We start from the raw sequence: 17,264 nt of genomic DNA, 5'->3' as shown, positions 1-17,264 counted from the left end.
TCACATTAATACAGTAGATACATAATGATTAAGGCACAGTCAATGAGCTATGCCATTGCCGATGTGAAGCCCACTCTCGATTCAGAACCCCACTCCAGCCCGGCACAATTCTAATACACCACTGTGCCTTCCTATTGTTAATTAATCGATTCAGAAATTTAAACTAAAGTTTTAGAAATCTGCTTCTAAGTTTTATGATGGCTACAGCGCTAGCTCACCAATCTTTTTTAAAAGATAAGCTTGTTAAAATTAAAATAATGTACTGGGCGAAAGTTTTGACAGCCCACGATTGTAAACTCACGAATGTAATCTATTGTTATTTTTATAAATGTTAAAAAAATGGATCTTTTATAATCTGGACAAAATGTGTACTTGATATACGCAACTCATGCAGGTTGTCTTATATATGGGAAAATCAAACAATAGCAGTTATAACTGGCTTAAAGAAATATCACAATTATAGAATTTTTAAAGCAAATTTCAATTTAGAAAAGTACTTGTTGATTTTACCTACAGATCTACGGATCATGTTTACAAAATTACGAATATGTAACCATCGATTCTTAATAGAAACAGGTAGATGGCACAATATTGATAAAAATTTAAGAAAATGTACATGTGCAATGTGCGACTCTAATAGCATTGGGGATGAATTTCATTAACACCGCGGAACATTAACTGGCAAGATTGGAAATATACAGCTTACGTCAGTTTCAGACGTCCGCGTCAATTTGTTCCCGCCCATTTCAAATGTTTTGACTGCAACCTGTGAAATTGACGTACGCTGTATATTTCCAATCTTGCCAGTTAATGTTCCGCGGTCTTATATTTTAGAATGTACACATTTGTAAACGATATGAAAATCTTTTTGTCCAAGAGATACTATGAAAACCTCAATATTATAAAATTTAACGAGCTAATGAATACTTATAATGTAGAATTTTTTTTTTTTAAAATTGTCAAGATAATATCAAGAAAATTTTCAAAGTCTGTTCTTATAAAAACAAACTTTAACAACTCACTGTATTGTAAACTCAACTTTTTAAAAAAATCTTTATTACTTCTACTGTACATGTGATCCTTGACTGTTTTTGAGTACATTTGAAAATACTTATTATGAGCTTCAAATACCAGTGAACTACTCTTATCGGTAAGAACATTAAGAATTGAATTATAGATTTCAGCCCTGTCAGTTTCTATAGATCTGTGAATGACAATCGGTGTGCTAAAGAAATAGAGATATTAAAAATTAAAAATACTCAGTGAATGTAAAAATATGCATGTGAATATCGTTTTGTATGAAAAAAATATATATGTGTAAACCACTTCAAGTTCCTAAGTTGCAATTTCATTGACAAATGGCCTTTTCTTGTTATCATTTCCTAAATAACCTTTTTTTTAAATTGAATTTTACGCTAATTTTCTGCAAAAAAAAAAAAAAAAAAAAAAAAAAAAAAAAAAAAATTGGATAACAAATTATTTGTTTACCTGAATGGAATCCTCATTACGAAACAGAATCGCAATGTTCTTAAGGTCAATCTACCCTTTTCTTACATTTATTAAAGATTTTAGGGTGGTCTCCACCCCCCCCCCCCATATCAACTTTCAAAATTCCATAATTCGTTCTCATCTCATTTGTTAACCTGGCCTTGCTACGTTTAAAGAAAGATAAACCTATCACCTGTTAACCGATAACACATAAAGCTGACCGACATACGTAAATAGACAATCCAATGACAGACGGTACAAAAAGTTATTCCAGGGACAAAGTACGTCACGTAGTACAACACTCACGGGAGAAAATCAAAATACATTGACTTGTTCGTCCAGATTATACGTTATACAACACGCAGAAGGCTGGCTCTCCATAATGGGTGGATCATACAATGTGGGAGGGCTAATTGGCTTGTACGTTTCTATAGATAAATATAAGAAAAACAGTGGTGTCGGTGTGTGTGTGTGTGGGGGGGGGGCGACTAGACTTATTAGAAATATTGACAAGCAGATGATAAAGGATTATGGTTATACCTATAACATTGCAAAAAAAAAAAAACCCTCCCCGTTCCGACGCCTATGAAAAAGGTACAACTTTTTAAAAGACAAGACCTCCCCCCCCCCATCCCAATTTATCCAATTAATAAAATGGTCCCATAATGAACTGAATCAGAATTAGGTCAATAAAAATAAAATAAAAATAACAGATATGTTTTATTACACATTTAAAGGGGCATGGTCACGATTTTAGTCAAAAATTATTTTTCCGGTTTTAATTTTTACAATGCTTCAGAAAGGCATTTTTAATAGGCAACCGAAAGAAAGTGAGCGCACAAGTTTGTAAGTTTGCAGGAATCCTCGACACGAATCAATTGGGATTTAAATGTCTATAACCTCGAAAGGCTATGTACAGGTTTCAACAAAAATATATTATTATGTTGAGAGTCGAAGTACATGGCTATTCCGGTTATTAAAAAACTCACAAAGCTTTCAAAAAATGGCAATGAGAGGTAAACCGATAACTAGTTGGAAATGTTAATGTAAACATATTTTAATGAAGTTATATTGTGTACCCGGTATATCCTAAAAAACTAGTAATAAGAAAAGAATTTTTTAATAGTGTTCATACAGCAGATCTAGAAATCAATAAAAACAAATTAAAATATTCCGGTATATTATAATTCAACATCATGTTATAATAACAAACATTTAAAACAAAAAAGTTTATTTTTTTTTAAAAAGACGACCAGTTGGATTTGAACCCAAAACACTGAATGTATGTATTCACTAAATCCAGTACAAAACCACTGCGCCACGGAGACTTGACAATATATTCTCTATAAAGTACTGTTTGAAACAACACTGTCATATCAATGGACTTTGTTTTTTATCCTTCAAAAAATAATTTGAAAAAGTACATAATTAGTCATCTCTGGGTCATCTCTCCATCTTTTTTTAAAAAGCGACATTTTTAATGTTGAAATATGTTACCTTTACACGTTTCAAATTTGTTGAGTTATAAGTGAGTTACAGAGGTTGAAATTCTTCGCTATGTAAACAAAGCGTTTGTTTACATTTTGAACGTTGAAGTAAAAATTCCAGTTTTAAACCTAAAACGAATGTGTTAAACGTTAGGAACTGCTTATATATGCATAAATAAATAAAAAGATAGACAAATAAGCTGGAAAAAGGGTTTTTACTGGTATTTTGAACCTATGTAAACAGAAACAGGGCACGAGCCTTGTTTACATGACAGAGAATTGTGAGCCCCGTATCTTGCTTATAACTCTGCGAATGACTCTCAAATTCCATTTGATCATAAGAAATACATTTCTTAAGCATTGTAAATAATAAAAACATAAAAATAGAATTTGACCAAAATCGTGACCATGCCCCTTTAATTTCATTACTGGAATATTGTAAAGTAAATTGGTCCAGCTTTTATTTTATTTTCCACTTTATATTTCATAAAACAATTTCCTCTAAAACCTGCAGCTTTTAAGCGAAGGACTATGTGCATTATGATCAAATATCTACCCCCGATTTCAACCAATTTTTAAATAGTATCGTATAAAAAACCAATCTTCACAAATCATTGTATAGAGAATACCTATAACTTTAATCTTGATTTTAGTCATCATTGCTCATTCACTGTTTATCTATGACTTCACCTAAATGACCTAATTCCTGCAAATTTGCAAACAAATGAAAATATTCTCATTTTTGCTCTATATTTTGCATTCGGAAGTATAGAGCTCAGGTTTGCTCAAGTGCGATTTTAACATATGTTTTCATATAGTTATACACATTATACTAAAAAATGGTACTTGAGCAAGCCTGCGCTCGATGTTTCCCAGTCGAAAAACCATCAGAAAACACCCATATTTCGCTACAAAACATTAATTTATCAAAATAATGCAATCTTCATGATGTCATTTCTACATTATGACGTCACTGGTGATAACCTTTCACACCTTTATTTCCAATATGATTTTAAATATCTTTCACCTTATTTTTAAAGCCCTTCTAAAACTTTGATTTTGGGGGCAAAAAATGCATAAAACAGCAGATAGTCCTTTTGATATTTAATGATTTACTGGTTAATATTCTTTCATCATTGTCTTATGATAGAGATTTACTTATCTTGGCATTCATTCATTCTCTGATCAAACCAAAATTATATAAGTATTATACCATGATTTACTTCCAAGCACTTTACTTTAAGAGTGTTAAGTTACTATGGGTGTTACTATGGGTAAAGGCAGGTAAAGTGCCCAATTCATGATAGATAAGATACTGAAAAATGAAAGTATTAACATATTATTCTTTCAACAATTCGTTCCAAAAGATTTATATTTAACACGCCATCCATTTGTAACACTTGAATAGGTTCAATACCGGGAATATGTTGATTTGGAATGATGTATGCATAACAAAATTTTCAAATATATTCAGTGGCTTTTATTTGTGCATATGTTAACACTTCGAACTTGTGTACAATACAGATGAGCTTATGGCTCAAAGTTCCTATGTAATAGCAATATGCATACCTCTGATATAGGTACAATTGATCTGCAAAAGAACAACTTTTCCTATGGAAAACCCGGTTAAAAACTGTTTTAATGCATGTCAAAAAAATGCAAATTGAATGTACTTTAATCAATATATATTTCTTTAAAATATAACCATAAAATTAGCAAAAAAAAAACCTTTTTAAAATAAGTCTTGTTTTCAATGAAATACATAGTGAAAAAAGAAAAAATTGACATACTTTTGGCACGCAAGTGTACATGTAAAGCAATAATTCTCAGCATAATCGGTTGTCTGATGAATTCAGATTTACATAAGACTACAAATCCACCAAATTGCATGAATGTTACTTTTAGCAATCACAATTAATTTGGAGATGATATTTATCTGTCATACTAGACCATATCTCATACCATGAATTTTCAGGATTGGAAATATATCTCCACAGAATATAAATGCTCCCCCTAATGACGCTGGTTTCTTAATTGCTCTTTCATTTGTTTTTGGCTGTCCTAGCAGACCTTCTCCTGACAACAGCTCCTGTACTCGAGTTTTCCTTACTGCTCTTCCTGTTGGATTTTTTCCCCTTGTTAGTAGAGGTCACAGAATCAGATTTCGATAACAAACTCAAATCATCCTGCTCCAGTGCAAGGTTCTTTTTTGGAGCCTGAAATTGAGTTAGAGGAAACGTTGCATACTTCTGACTCAAACTAAAACTGTCCTAATGAGACTAATACCCCCGCAAGGCTAATTTCAAATGGGACAAACATGAATTTAATTTAAGTAACTAAAATATATAATTGAATCATAAAGGTTTGAGACACATAAATATTATATAAGATTTTTTAGAGTTGTAACATTTTTTTTTTAATTAAAAAAAAGAAAAGTACAAAATGTCTGATTCAAAATTCAAAAACTTCACTGTAATTACACATATAATATATTTACAAATTTCTGTATCTAATATTTTTTCATTTCTTAAAAAGCAAAAAAACCCAACAGTGACAATAACCCCTCCCTTTGCAGTAAATGAAAATATAGCCATGCAAAGTTCTGTGGATAAAATATTTGAGTCTTGACAGATGAAATTAGTTGTTTCAAAATGTTCCTCACTTTTTCTCACGGTACAATATAACTCCATATTTCAGAAAATTGATCCCACACGACTATGATTTTCTTTAATGAGCTTGCATTTTGTTACCTTGGATAAACCTCACAAAACATTTCATCATAGTTTGCATATTTCAGTTATCTAAATCTTAAGCGTAAGAAGTAGAGGGAATCATACTTGATAGATGTAAATATATAAATATATTTGCTTTAGAGTGCTTACTATTAACAAGCATTCTGAGAGTATTGCATAAGCAATATACGTCCCGTACCGGTTTTTGGAAATGCACTGTTATGCAGAATATCGAACCCAAACATTAAAAAATTGGAATATAAAAAATTAATTTTCTCGAAAATATGTCAACCAGACGCTACAAAAGTGTAAACTTGATCTGTAGTTTTACATTCTGAAGCTGTTCAGCAAATTTCATATTATTCCTCAAACGCATAAAGAAAAAAATGTGGAAAACTGAAGTGGGACAGACAGACAGATGGACGCAGAGGAAAGCTAAAGTCCCCTCCGGTGAAAACCGGTAAGGGACTAATAATAAAATTTATAAGGATTACCTCCTTAGTTTTTAATATCAGTGTACAATATATAGAGGATAAGGAAAATAAAAACTGTCATAAAATCATTAAATCTGGTCTGATCTTAATAAAAATTGCAGGTGCACATCTTCAGATGGTGTAAAACACATGTACAAATTTTCAGACTATTCCATGCAATAATAAAAAAAACTCTATAAGGGGGACAAAATTGCGTCTTCAGACAGATGGACGGACAGACAGACAGACAGACAGACAGACGTTTCCAATTTACCTTCTGAACATCATGACAAAGTGTCCTTGGAATAAGGCTATAACACCCTTAAGAACATGAAGTTCTTAAGCTTTCAAGATAAAAAAAAGTCAAGTTTTAAAGTATTCAAGTTGAAGTTTAAAATGTAAACGTGGCATCTAACAATCACAGAAGAACACCACTCACACTATATGTAATTAATTACTATAAATAAGTCTCTGGTAACTGTTGCACCAATTGCGTTACTTCCATTGCTCTATCAGACTACAGACCAGAGGCAGAGGATAGGTTTAATGCTATTGATGATTAGTACTAGTGACTTTTCAAAAAAAATATATGACAAGTTAAATTCCATGAGCTATATAACGGAAAAGGAAAAGACAATTGATATTTAGAACACAGAAATCTTAATACATGTTTCATATCAAATACTTACTGGGGAAGATACATTCCATTCTCTTGGTTTTGGAAGACTGAAAGAACAAAATAATAATGTTACAACTGTGACATTCTGAATCAAGAAATCTAAAAATTGGGTTTCTTTTCTATTTACTGTAACACAGTACTGTCAACTGACCTTTTTTCATGATAACTTTACTTTGTGATTTACTGGCGATATACTGGTTTGCTGTGGCTATTTCTTGCAAACATTCATTTTGTTATATCACCCATATGGTAAAGACTAGAGAAATATTTGCAACAAGGCTCTTGCAAACCTTGCAAATATTTCTTACACACAAATAAAACCCCCTTAAGTATTCACTTCATCCACTTAAAATCAATTTTTATCATTTTAAGTTACATTTGTAGTATACTGTGTATAAATATGAATAAAAAATATGCCTGCTCTTACAGTTTGTCTGGAGGGAACATGTAGATTAAATCTTTGTCCGGTTTATCTCTTCCACTTTTCATGCATGTAGGTGGGGCTAAATAACAATGCAACACAAAATCAATACTAAATAAATGTACATATATTTATATTACTTCACCTAAAAGCTGTTAGTATATTTCTGTGTGTAGTGTTAATACCTACCTGAGTTGACGTCAGCAGGGTACACCCTGATGGGCAAGGAGGAGGGGATAGGGGAGGGGGGAATCAGGGTCACATTCTGATCAATGTGGAAAGTGATGTTGTCCAAGGCACCTGAAAGGAAAACATTCTCTGTCCATTATACTGGTCGGAAATATTACTGCCCCAAAAAAATTGTAAATCAATTAGTTACACTTGGATTTGTCTTTCATCATAGAAACTTTCCTACTGGTATATACATGTACACATTATTACATACAATAGAGATATGTGCCAAAAAAACTAACCAAGAGCTGATCCCAAAGCCAAGATCATGTAATTTTGCATAGAATTACAGAGAATATATACAAAGATGCATTGAAACAGATACCACAACAAAATATGCAAAGCAATGTGTGTGCAAGGTCTTACTCTTAGAACCACGTCCTGTACAAGAATATACATCTTGAAAATGTTTTGAAAACTTTATATTTCATACTTATTTTAGTTTTGAAAACAGATTTGAAACACTCTGCTATGAGACTCCTGGACTGTGTGTATTTTTACCTGTAGGGGTGCTGATGGCCCTGTTAGTGGAGCGGGTGGCTCTTTGTGGAGTGGACACACTATCCGAGGACCCTGACGGCAAATCTTCCGCAAACTTTATCAGCAAAGAAATAAATAATTTCTAATTCAATTTCTATTTATGTATGAAGTAATTTTTTTTTAATACAGCATAAAAAACACACAACTTATAGTACATCTCATTTTAGTACTATCAAACTAAATTGTTTTCATACATACATTATCATTATGTTACATGTATAAATTAAAGCACTGCAATTACCCTAACAGTGAGAGGAGCTGTTTCATCTTTCCCTTCTTCAGATTTATTCTCAATGTCTGTAGATTTATTCTCCATCTCTGCTGACTTATTCTCTGTCACTAAACAGGATTTTCTCCTAGTTTTCATTCCTGAAGCAGACGGGCTGTTCACCTTAGCCTTCAAGAAAGCCTTTTTGGCAGAATTGAGAAGAGCCATCGTGGACAAGGAATGGTCTCTACAATGAAAATTCATCACTTAAAACATTTTCTTCTTTTGAAATTGGATTGAACATTTGAAATATATAGGTGTTTTTTTTATTTGTTTATTCTGATAACTTGTAACCTTGCACTGTCCATGGGACCAGCCAGTGATTTGTTTAACGGTAGCACAGGCACAGAAGGAGAACTTGGCCTACAAATACAAGATTCTGTTATTTCGGAATCCAACTCCAATTTTCTTATTTGAAGGATATTTCAATCTTTCAAATGATCTTGTGTGTGAATGCCTTCTGTTACTTACTGCTTTTGAGGTGCAGGACTTTGGGCCGGTGATCTGACCACCCCTGGGGGTCGAGCTAAAGGGGTTACCTGAGGGGACTTGGACCCTGGTCCAGTCACCAAAGGCCTAGGACTTGAACCTGGTGTTCCCTATAATGTTAAAAAAAAACACAATGATGTATATTTACATGGTGATGTATGGTCTGATTTTAATGATATCCTCGCATTAAGGGCCGACTACCATTTGATAATTAATTTTTACATGACAACCATTGAGTGACTTATGATTACAATGGCTTGTGGCTACCTGTAGACTCTGCACTGTGTTCTGTTGATCATGTAGTCTTTTCATTTCCTCTTGCTCCTCCTCAAATTTTCTCAGGTCAAATTCTATTTCCTTGGCAACTTGTCTATCAGCAGATAGAATGTCTAAAGCAAAATAATAAGAAGAGTTTCACAGTAAGTTGACTTTTAGGAAGAAATGACTCAATTTTTTCAGAAAAAATCAAGAATGGAAAATATATGTAACTGTTCTCATTTTAAAACTAAAAAGAAAAGATCAAAAAAGAAGAATGGTTCATGTTTTCTGTTCATTTGTAAGGTGTTTATAACATAGAACCAGGAAAAATTTTGAAATGGTTTTTTGCGATGATATTGTGGTTCACCGGGTCTTTGGATGAAGGCAAGTTTGTTAGCTTACCAGGAATGAACAAATGATGTCATCAACTTCGAACTTTTCAAGTTAATAAAAGACATCCTGGTATATGTTCTAGTGAAAGGACTATATATACGGTTTGAGCCTAAAATGGCCCCCTTAAATGAATGTCATTATACTGTTGTTCTTTGCTTTCTTTGTACAGATATAATTTTGAATTTTTTTTCATAACTTTCATTTTGATTTATTTACATACAATTAAAAAAATATGACATCATAAAGTTTACCTTTATCCGCCATTTTCGCATTTTTAGCATAAAACAGCTTGTTTTGAAGCAGTTTTTCTTTAAGAAAACATTGAACAATTGCTTAAAGAACTAAAATATTTTCACCAAAGATGTATCTATCAAATACTTATAAGTGACAAAAAGTTCCTTCTTGTTCAAAATGTCGCTCTTATATTTCCCACTCAAAAAAAGTTAAGAAAAACATTAATTTTTCAATGATTTTGATTGAATTATAAAAATAGCGTCACTTCTGACATCATATACTGCCAGTGAGTGCAAACAACTCAAATAGATAGGCCAAAAATATATTTTATATCAACTATTCTGAAAATTAACACAACAATTTAATGTACCTGAAACACTTAAAAAATTGCGATTTATGGGGGACAAATTTGACCAATATCAAACACAGTTCTTTTGATTTATTTTTTTCCCAAGGGAATAAGAGTAAATGGCACAATAAATTCCGAACAACCCTTGTATGTTGAAGTAGGTGTTCGATTCTATTAAATCATGTTGTAAATATTTTATATCTTTGTTTACTTTGTTTAAATTCGAAAAGCTCATTTAATGTAAAGAAAATAAAAATTGCCATATTATGTATTCAACACATGCATTTAATCATTTTATAGATTTTTAGTTAACTGCTAAATCAGTTATCTTTAGTATCAATTTTAAAATAAAAATGTTACTTTGTTGAGGGGGTACAAGTTATGGACTTCATGGCAAAAGATAGAGATTCTTTTTTCTATGTACACTCGCATATTAAATTCTCCAGAGACATGTAAGCAGAAGAATAAAAAAAATTGAAGTTAATACACATATTATACTAGATGCGCGATTGTCATTTGAAACATACTAGTGACAGGGTTTTGACCACTTGTGGGCATATGCCTCGGCTCATTCCCTCAGGTTCTTTGAGTGCAATGTATTCAATTTTGTTTAATGGACTAAATGGACACAAAGTACTGAACGAGAGAGTTGATAACAACAAATGTTTACCTTTGACCTCTGTTTTATAATCCTGCATGAGCTCTCTCAGATAAAACATCAGACCTTTCAGGACTGGGGATCTATGCTTCTCCAGCTAAAGAAAAATGAAAGTTTTTTTCATCGGATCCTCAACCCAGTCATAAATTCATGGATATGATTACAGTGCCGCTGTGGTATTGAATTTAAATCATTCAATATATCTTTACCAAAGATTTAGTTGCATACAAGTGAATTTAAAAGACAAAAAAGGTGCATCCCCCAACATTAAGTGATTTTTTAAAAAAAAATCACAAAGGGTTCTCACAGCACTTACGTACTGAAGAACTGGGCTTTAAAATTGAAAAATTTCATTATACTTTTGGTTTCTGGCATTTAGCTAAATACTTTATGCTGTTTTACAGTATGCTGTAACATGATAAAACATTTAATATCATTATAAATCCACATACATATAAATTTTCCTAATTTTGGAGGACAATGACAAAATAGGAAAATGGGCACCTTTCGTGGATTAGAAAGCAGGGCTTTCAGTTGCCCCCTTTATAAACAATTGAGAGTACAGCTAGGTCACTTGAGGTAAGCTATGATAAAACATCTATTGTCTGTAATCTATTAATCTTAAGGACCTAGAAATCATATCAGTGATTCTGTGTATCAGACTGTGTCAATATTGGTGAACTTATCACACTGGTTTGACCATGAACTAAAGTTGAAGGTTGACATGTATCATATGCAATAAAATATGTTCAAAACAGAGATAGTAGACCAATACAATTGTATGATACAAGAATTCTATTCAAAATGAATGTAAGTGCAAGAATGAAATGTATTTGAAATGGTTCCAAAACTTAATTGTTTTGCATATTAAGATTTAAGTAAACTGCAGCTAAATTGATGTAATAGTCCTGACAGCACTTCTTTAGTCTGTAATCTATGAATAGTAGACACACACACACTTATATCAAATGAACACGTTTCTTATCAGCAATGTAAATAAACAATCCATTCTCACCATGTGTTTCAGGGACACAACAATAGGGACAATATTATGTATCACATCTTTCTTCACCACCTGAAATAAAATTCAAAATACTCAAATAAATTTTTTTTTTGGTTAGGTTCTTCAAAAGTTTTCAGTTACACATCTTTGATTATAGGGTGGTATAGAAAAATATTTATAAAGTTAATATAAAAAATACATGCATTATATCTTTCATTTGGAAAACAGGACAGTAAACATTTGCTTTAATAGTGCATCGACATCAAAATTACATTCATTTTCTCTATATACTCTGTACTTTCTCTCGATTAAACTACCTAGCTGGTATTTTGTGAGGCAAGTTGTTTGTGGCCAGCTAAACAAATGTTATCGTTGGAAACCCAGGGCTAGTTTCGCATTAGCTTACAGTAAGCATATGCAAGACCAGTCGTGGGTTTCCAACAAGAAAAAATGTATTTTTAGTAAGAAACATTATGGTATAAAAGATAACTTGATTGTGTGTGGATGAGTGCTTATGGTCATCACAAATTTGTGGGGACATATTAATTTTAAAAGATTATCAAGTGATAATAAAAAAATCCAAAGACTTTAGGAACCAAGACAAACATTGGCTTTTCCAAAGTACCAAATTTCCATGGGTACCAATTCATGAAGTGATAATTCAAAGTAAATACAATGTCATGGTAAAAATTCACAGGCACCTGTGTTATGAGAGTCCTTTTGGCCGTCGCCATGACAATAGCAGCCATTTCTTGTTCATCTCCACCAGCATCCTCTTGTGGCTTAGTTTTCAGTGAAGAGAGTTTTATCTCCTGATGTCAAAAAGAAAGAAATGAATTTCTAAATTCAGGTTCATGTCCTTGTTACACATATTTTACTCTGTACAATACTAATATAATACAGTAAACTATAATAACTATATTCCATTATAACTTCTTTGTTTTGGTCCTTAACCTTACCTTACAACTTAAAATGGCAAGAGCATCTTTAAGGAGAGCTGAGCTTTTGTCATCCAGTGTGATTACATTATCAACCACTCCTCCTAAAATCTGCAAGTCAATGATTTGTGTTATACTGTTCTTTAAAAGTAATTCAATAGGAAAAACAATTTTTAATTATGAATTTTGGAGAATCAGTAATAAGAAAGTACGGTACAGCTCAGGGGTATCCCGACAAAAACATCGACTACCCTGTTTAAAAGTCCACGGCTGAGCGTGGAACTGTCAGTACCTTTGATCTATTTTTCTCTGTTACCTTCTCAAAACAAAAAAAAAACACGGTGCAATGTGATGCAACACTATTACTTATTAGGTTTGTTACTGACTGTTTACAGAAATTTGTGGGGTCGGTAAGGTCCATAGAAGGCGAGGTTTAAGCTTTCCTGGCCAAATGGTTCTTGAGAAGATTTTTTAATATTTCAGGAAAATTTTCAATTATTTCTAATTATCCCCCCTTATAAAAGGGCGTGGTCCTTAATTTTCAAACTTTGAATCCCCTTTGCCTAATGGTGCTTTGTGCAAAGTTTGGTGGAAATTGGCCCAGTGTTTCTGGAGAAGATGTTGAAAATGTGAAAAGCTTACAGAGATGGACAGACAGACAGGCGTGATCAGAAAAGCTCACTTGAGCTTTCAGCTCATGTAAGCTAAAAACATGATCTAAAATGTTTTCAATTCCCATATTTTAATCATGTTTGTTTAGAAAAAAAACCCATGAATTAGGCATATAAAAAAAAGTTGTGTGTTTAGGGTAACACTGATGAAAAAATTAGGTTAGGTAGATAGGGATTTTTTTTTTATTTTATCATATTTTTTTCTGCATGAATCTTAAGAATGTTTGTTTGTGTCATATTTAAAAACAGATTTTTTAATACAAATAATATAAAATTCATATTCGGATAAAAACAGACATTTAAAAATGGTAGGATAGGGGCATTTTTTTTAGGTTAGGTCGGGTTACCCTAAACACACAACTTTTTTTTTTAGGCCTTAAATTGGATTTAAATTTTGATAAAATGCCAATTGATTGCTAAATATATTTGGTAAATTTATTTAGGAACAAATGAATCAAAAGGTATGCCCATTTATGTCAAGTTTTTAGATCACAAAAAATTAACTTTAAATTGACAATTGACAATTTTCTGGGTCTGCCTAACCTAAGTCAACTTTTTTTTTAAATTTGAAAATGATATATATATTTCAACCCATGTTTAGCCATTATTTATTTATTTACAAACATATGTTATTTTTATTAACGTTTCAGGTAGCTATATCCACAGAGTGATACAGTGGCCAGTGAGTTACATGTACGCCAGCTGTCATGGTGCAAGACTGGGCTTTTTCTTGAATTTTCCAATACACATACATGGTGTCACACCATTTTTCACCGTGTTTTTTCCACGGAGGGTGTTGGGATACTCGTGAGCTGTACCGTATATAGTGTACTAGATTGTAATTGATATTTTGATGAGTTTGCTGCCATTGTTTTGTTGGTGGTCATTTTACCTCAGTGCAGATCTTGGCCGTTATTTGAAATCTCTGTTCATCAGTCATATGCTCCAACATAAAGCTGTACAACTTCAGTCTGTGACTATTATAACAAGGAAAAAATACCAAATTTTGACAATCACACGGTCTATATTTCCTAGTATTATATTTGCCTAATCACTCTTGTGTTAAATGTTTTATGTTCCATGCTACATGTATCTTCAACATTTTTTAGTTTTATGTGCACATGCAAAGTAATGTAACATATTACATAATTTTACACTGTACATGTAGTATTGTCTTTAATTCATACCTCTCCTTTGCCGTTCCACTGAGTGAAAACATTCTCTTTTCCCTTTCATTTTGTGAAAATTTGTTGTAAGCTATAAAAGCAAAACAAGTGATTGGAAACATTGCATTTGATGTACAAAATCGAGGGTTTTTTTAAAAATTTCCTCATAGCTGAAAAATTGAACAACTTACACTGTTCTTGAAACATAAAAGCTAGGATTATGAACAGTTATGATGTATGCTTGCTGTGATACATTTAGGTCTGAGAGAGAGAGAAAAATTAAAAGTATACTTGTTTCCTATCATATCGCGGGTTCTATGGTATCGTGGTATTTCTGTTTACGTAAAGTAGCACGCGCTAAAATTGACATTTGACTTCTGAATATTTTTTTGATAGTAAACGGAGGCATGCTGAACCTCACTGAGGTATATAATAGAGGAAACTCACAATGACATTTGTTTCTGGAAATTTTTATGTATTGATAGATTTTTCGACAAAATGATTTAACTACCGCGATATCATAGGACCGGCTCATAAATTGCAAAGGTATATTACCAGAGTGGTCCTCGTATGCATTGAAGTGAAAGATACATTCCATAAAGTGGTTGAAAAACATGGCTGGTTTTCTTTGAAGCAGGATATGAATGAGATAGTACTCCACTACAGGAAAACAAAATCAATACCAGTACTTCGTATGTATATATATACATGAAATAAATTATATACCAGGTATATATTCTACCACACACATAATGAAAATGATTTACGAAAATTGTAAATTTTTTAAAAAGAATTTATACGTCAAAAGAATATTTATAGCAATTTCATTACTTGGGACAAGATATCATGCACGTTCACACAGCGATTTGTCTGACTTTTAAGATGTGTGTATATATATATATATATATATATATATATATATATATAGGTAAATCCAGAAAAAATTCACAGTGGTCGGATAAGATATAGAAAACTTAAATGAATAAAAACACAAAGTCCGAGTAAAACATAAGCGCTTTCATTTTCATCTTCAGATGTTTTACAACTGTAAACATCTGTAAACATCTGAAGATGAAAATGAAAGCGCTTATGTTTTACTCGGACTTTGTGTTTTTATTCATTTAAGTTTTTATATATATATATATATATATTAAACAAATACATACCATAGTCTGCTATTTCTTTTTCCTCGTCCAGTAGAGTTGTTATAAAACAAAAGAACAATGCTCCTTTCCATTTTAAGAAGTCCTCCTAAATACAAGTGTATAATAAAACTTTAAATAGGTCCCTACTCATGTTAAACCAAGAGCCGTATTTTACTGTTATCAGCTTTAATTTTACACTGCGCAGATTTGGAACCAGTTCTATATGGAAACACTGGGTTCGAGAAGAAAGATGGAAATATTACTAAAAACAACGTCCTAGCTAAGTTGGTTAGTATATGAAGCAAGGGGCGATCGCCAACCAAGGGACATCACTGCGACGATACAAAGTTAAATACCAGATGTTTCTGCCCCTGCGTGTGACCTAAACCTTTAGTTATCGGTAAGTCATTATATTTTTGTGTGTGATCGCATCCTATCTTTGTTTGCAAACATAGCAGCTACTAAAAGATATATGAGAACCCCTAAAACTACTATAGTCAAACGATGAAAACATGACCCTAAAAAACTGTAGAAATGTAATTGTCTCCTTTGTATCATTATTAGACCAATGTACATGCATAGAAATGCAAGTGATATTTGGATTGATATCATTCACATGTTCATTTACATTTACTGATCTTTATACATAATAAATTTTGGCCTGTGATTTTTTTTTCATGGCCTTACCTAGCAATCCAAAATGTTCATTAGTCAAAATCTTATGTATTTACTGGAGACTGTTAATGTATTGTTTGATAAAAAATCAAACCTCTTATGTCGGCCTCTTTTGTTGTAGAAAGACACCATTAATGTATTTTTAGATCAATGTCTATAACTGTATTGTTTCCCGCATTTTCAAACATTGTACCTTTAAAAGTCGTGTAATAGATATAAGGGTCTGCTTCCTGACGAGAGGGACCTCATCCTTCAGACACGCTCGGATGCTGGGCATGTAGCTCTCCACTGTGGTCGTGTACCTACAGAATTTTAGATCATATAAAGCAGATGTGACCAAAAAAACTTATGCACAAACAAGATGTAATTATAATCGCGGCAATTATAAAGCCTCCCAAATGAACGAGGCCATCACTGGGGGTAGGGATGATGACTCACATGGGTCAAACTTTACAAAAAGATTTAATGCTTGATTATTTCTATTTCTGAAATTCAATATGTTCCCAAGGGGCCATTTACTGTAGATCAGATGAACAGACATGACCCAAGGAACAAGAATATATATGATTTGTGGGTAGAGATCTCCACCATTTTCAAGATATGGGCACTTCCTGTTCAAGAGAAGTCAGGGCCACCCTGAAGTCTCATGACATACAAACCATTTGATGCCCCTTGACACAAGAAACAAGAATATACATATACATGTATATGGTTTAGGGGTGGGGACCTCAACCGTTTTCAGGATATTTAGGCACTTCCTGTTAGAGGGGGCATCAGAACATCCAAGGGGCCCATGACCTACATACCATATGATGCACCTTAACACAATAAACAAGAATATTTATGGTTTAGGGATGGGGATCTAAACTGTTTTCAAGATATTTTGGCATTTTCTGCTCAAGAGGGGTCAAGACCAACCCCATACATACCATTTGATGCCCCTTATCACAATAAACAAGAATATAT

At 32.6% G+C, this 17,264-nt stretch overlaps 1 protein-coding gene across 2 annotated transcripts in view; it reads right to left on the bottom strand.

The window, feature by feature from the left end:
* Positions 1 to 4,440: 4,440 nt before the first annotated feature.
* LOC105331246 (condensin-2 complex subunit D3-L) overlaps positions 4,441 to 17,264 on the bottom strand; it is a 31,701-nt gene continuing 18,877 nt past the window's right edge. For both annotated transcript variants that reach the window (XM_066084074.1, XM_066084076.1), the window contains exons 31-48: positions 16,492 to 16,600; positions 15,645 to 15,729; positions 15,034 to 15,138; positions 14,500 to 14,569; positions 14,205 to 14,289; positions 12,663 to 12,752; positions 12,405 to 12,515; positions 11,716 to 11,775; positions 10,713 to 10,797; positions 9,076 to 9,197; positions 8,791 to 8,918; positions 8,614 to 8,682; positions 8,293 to 8,506; positions 8,013 to 8,106; positions 7,470 to 7,580; positions 7,287 to 7,362; positions 6,870 to 6,906; positions 4,441 to 5,191 (exon numbers count right to left, since the gene is read on the bottom strand). In XM_066084074.1, the coding sequence (XP_065940146.1) occupies positions 5,018 to 5,191; positions 6,870 to 6,906; positions 7,287 to 7,362; positions 7,470 to 7,580; positions 8,013 to 8,106; positions 8,293 to 8,506; positions 8,614 to 8,682; positions 8,791 to 8,918; positions 9,076 to 9,197; positions 10,713 to 10,797; positions 11,716 to 11,775; positions 12,405 to 12,515; positions 12,663 to 12,752; positions 14,205 to 14,289; positions 14,500 to 14,569; positions 15,034 to 15,138; positions 15,645 to 15,729; positions 16,492 to 16,600 (1,825 nt within the window). In that variant the 3' untranslated portion in view covers positions 4,441 to 5,017. The remainder of the gene's footprint in view (positions 5,192 to 6,869; positions 6,907 to 7,286; positions 7,363 to 7,469; positions 7,581 to 8,012; positions 8,107 to 8,292; positions 8,507 to 8,613; positions 8,683 to 8,790; positions 8,919 to 9,075; positions 9,198 to 10,712; positions 10,798 to 11,715; positions 11,776 to 12,404; positions 12,516 to 12,662; positions 12,753 to 14,204; positions 14,290 to 14,499; positions 14,570 to 15,033; positions 15,139 to 15,644; positions 15,730 to 16,491; positions 16,601 to 17,264) is intronic.

The sequence above is a fragment of the Magallana gigas genome, chromosome 5 (assembly GCF_963853765.1).
Source record: "Magallana gigas chromosome 5, xbMagGiga1.1, whole genome shotgun sequence".
NCBI lineage: Eukaryota > Metazoa > Mollusca > Bivalvia > Ostreida > Ostreidae > Magallana > Magallana gigas.
This window is presented reverse-complemented; position numbering and strand designations above follow the sequence as displayed.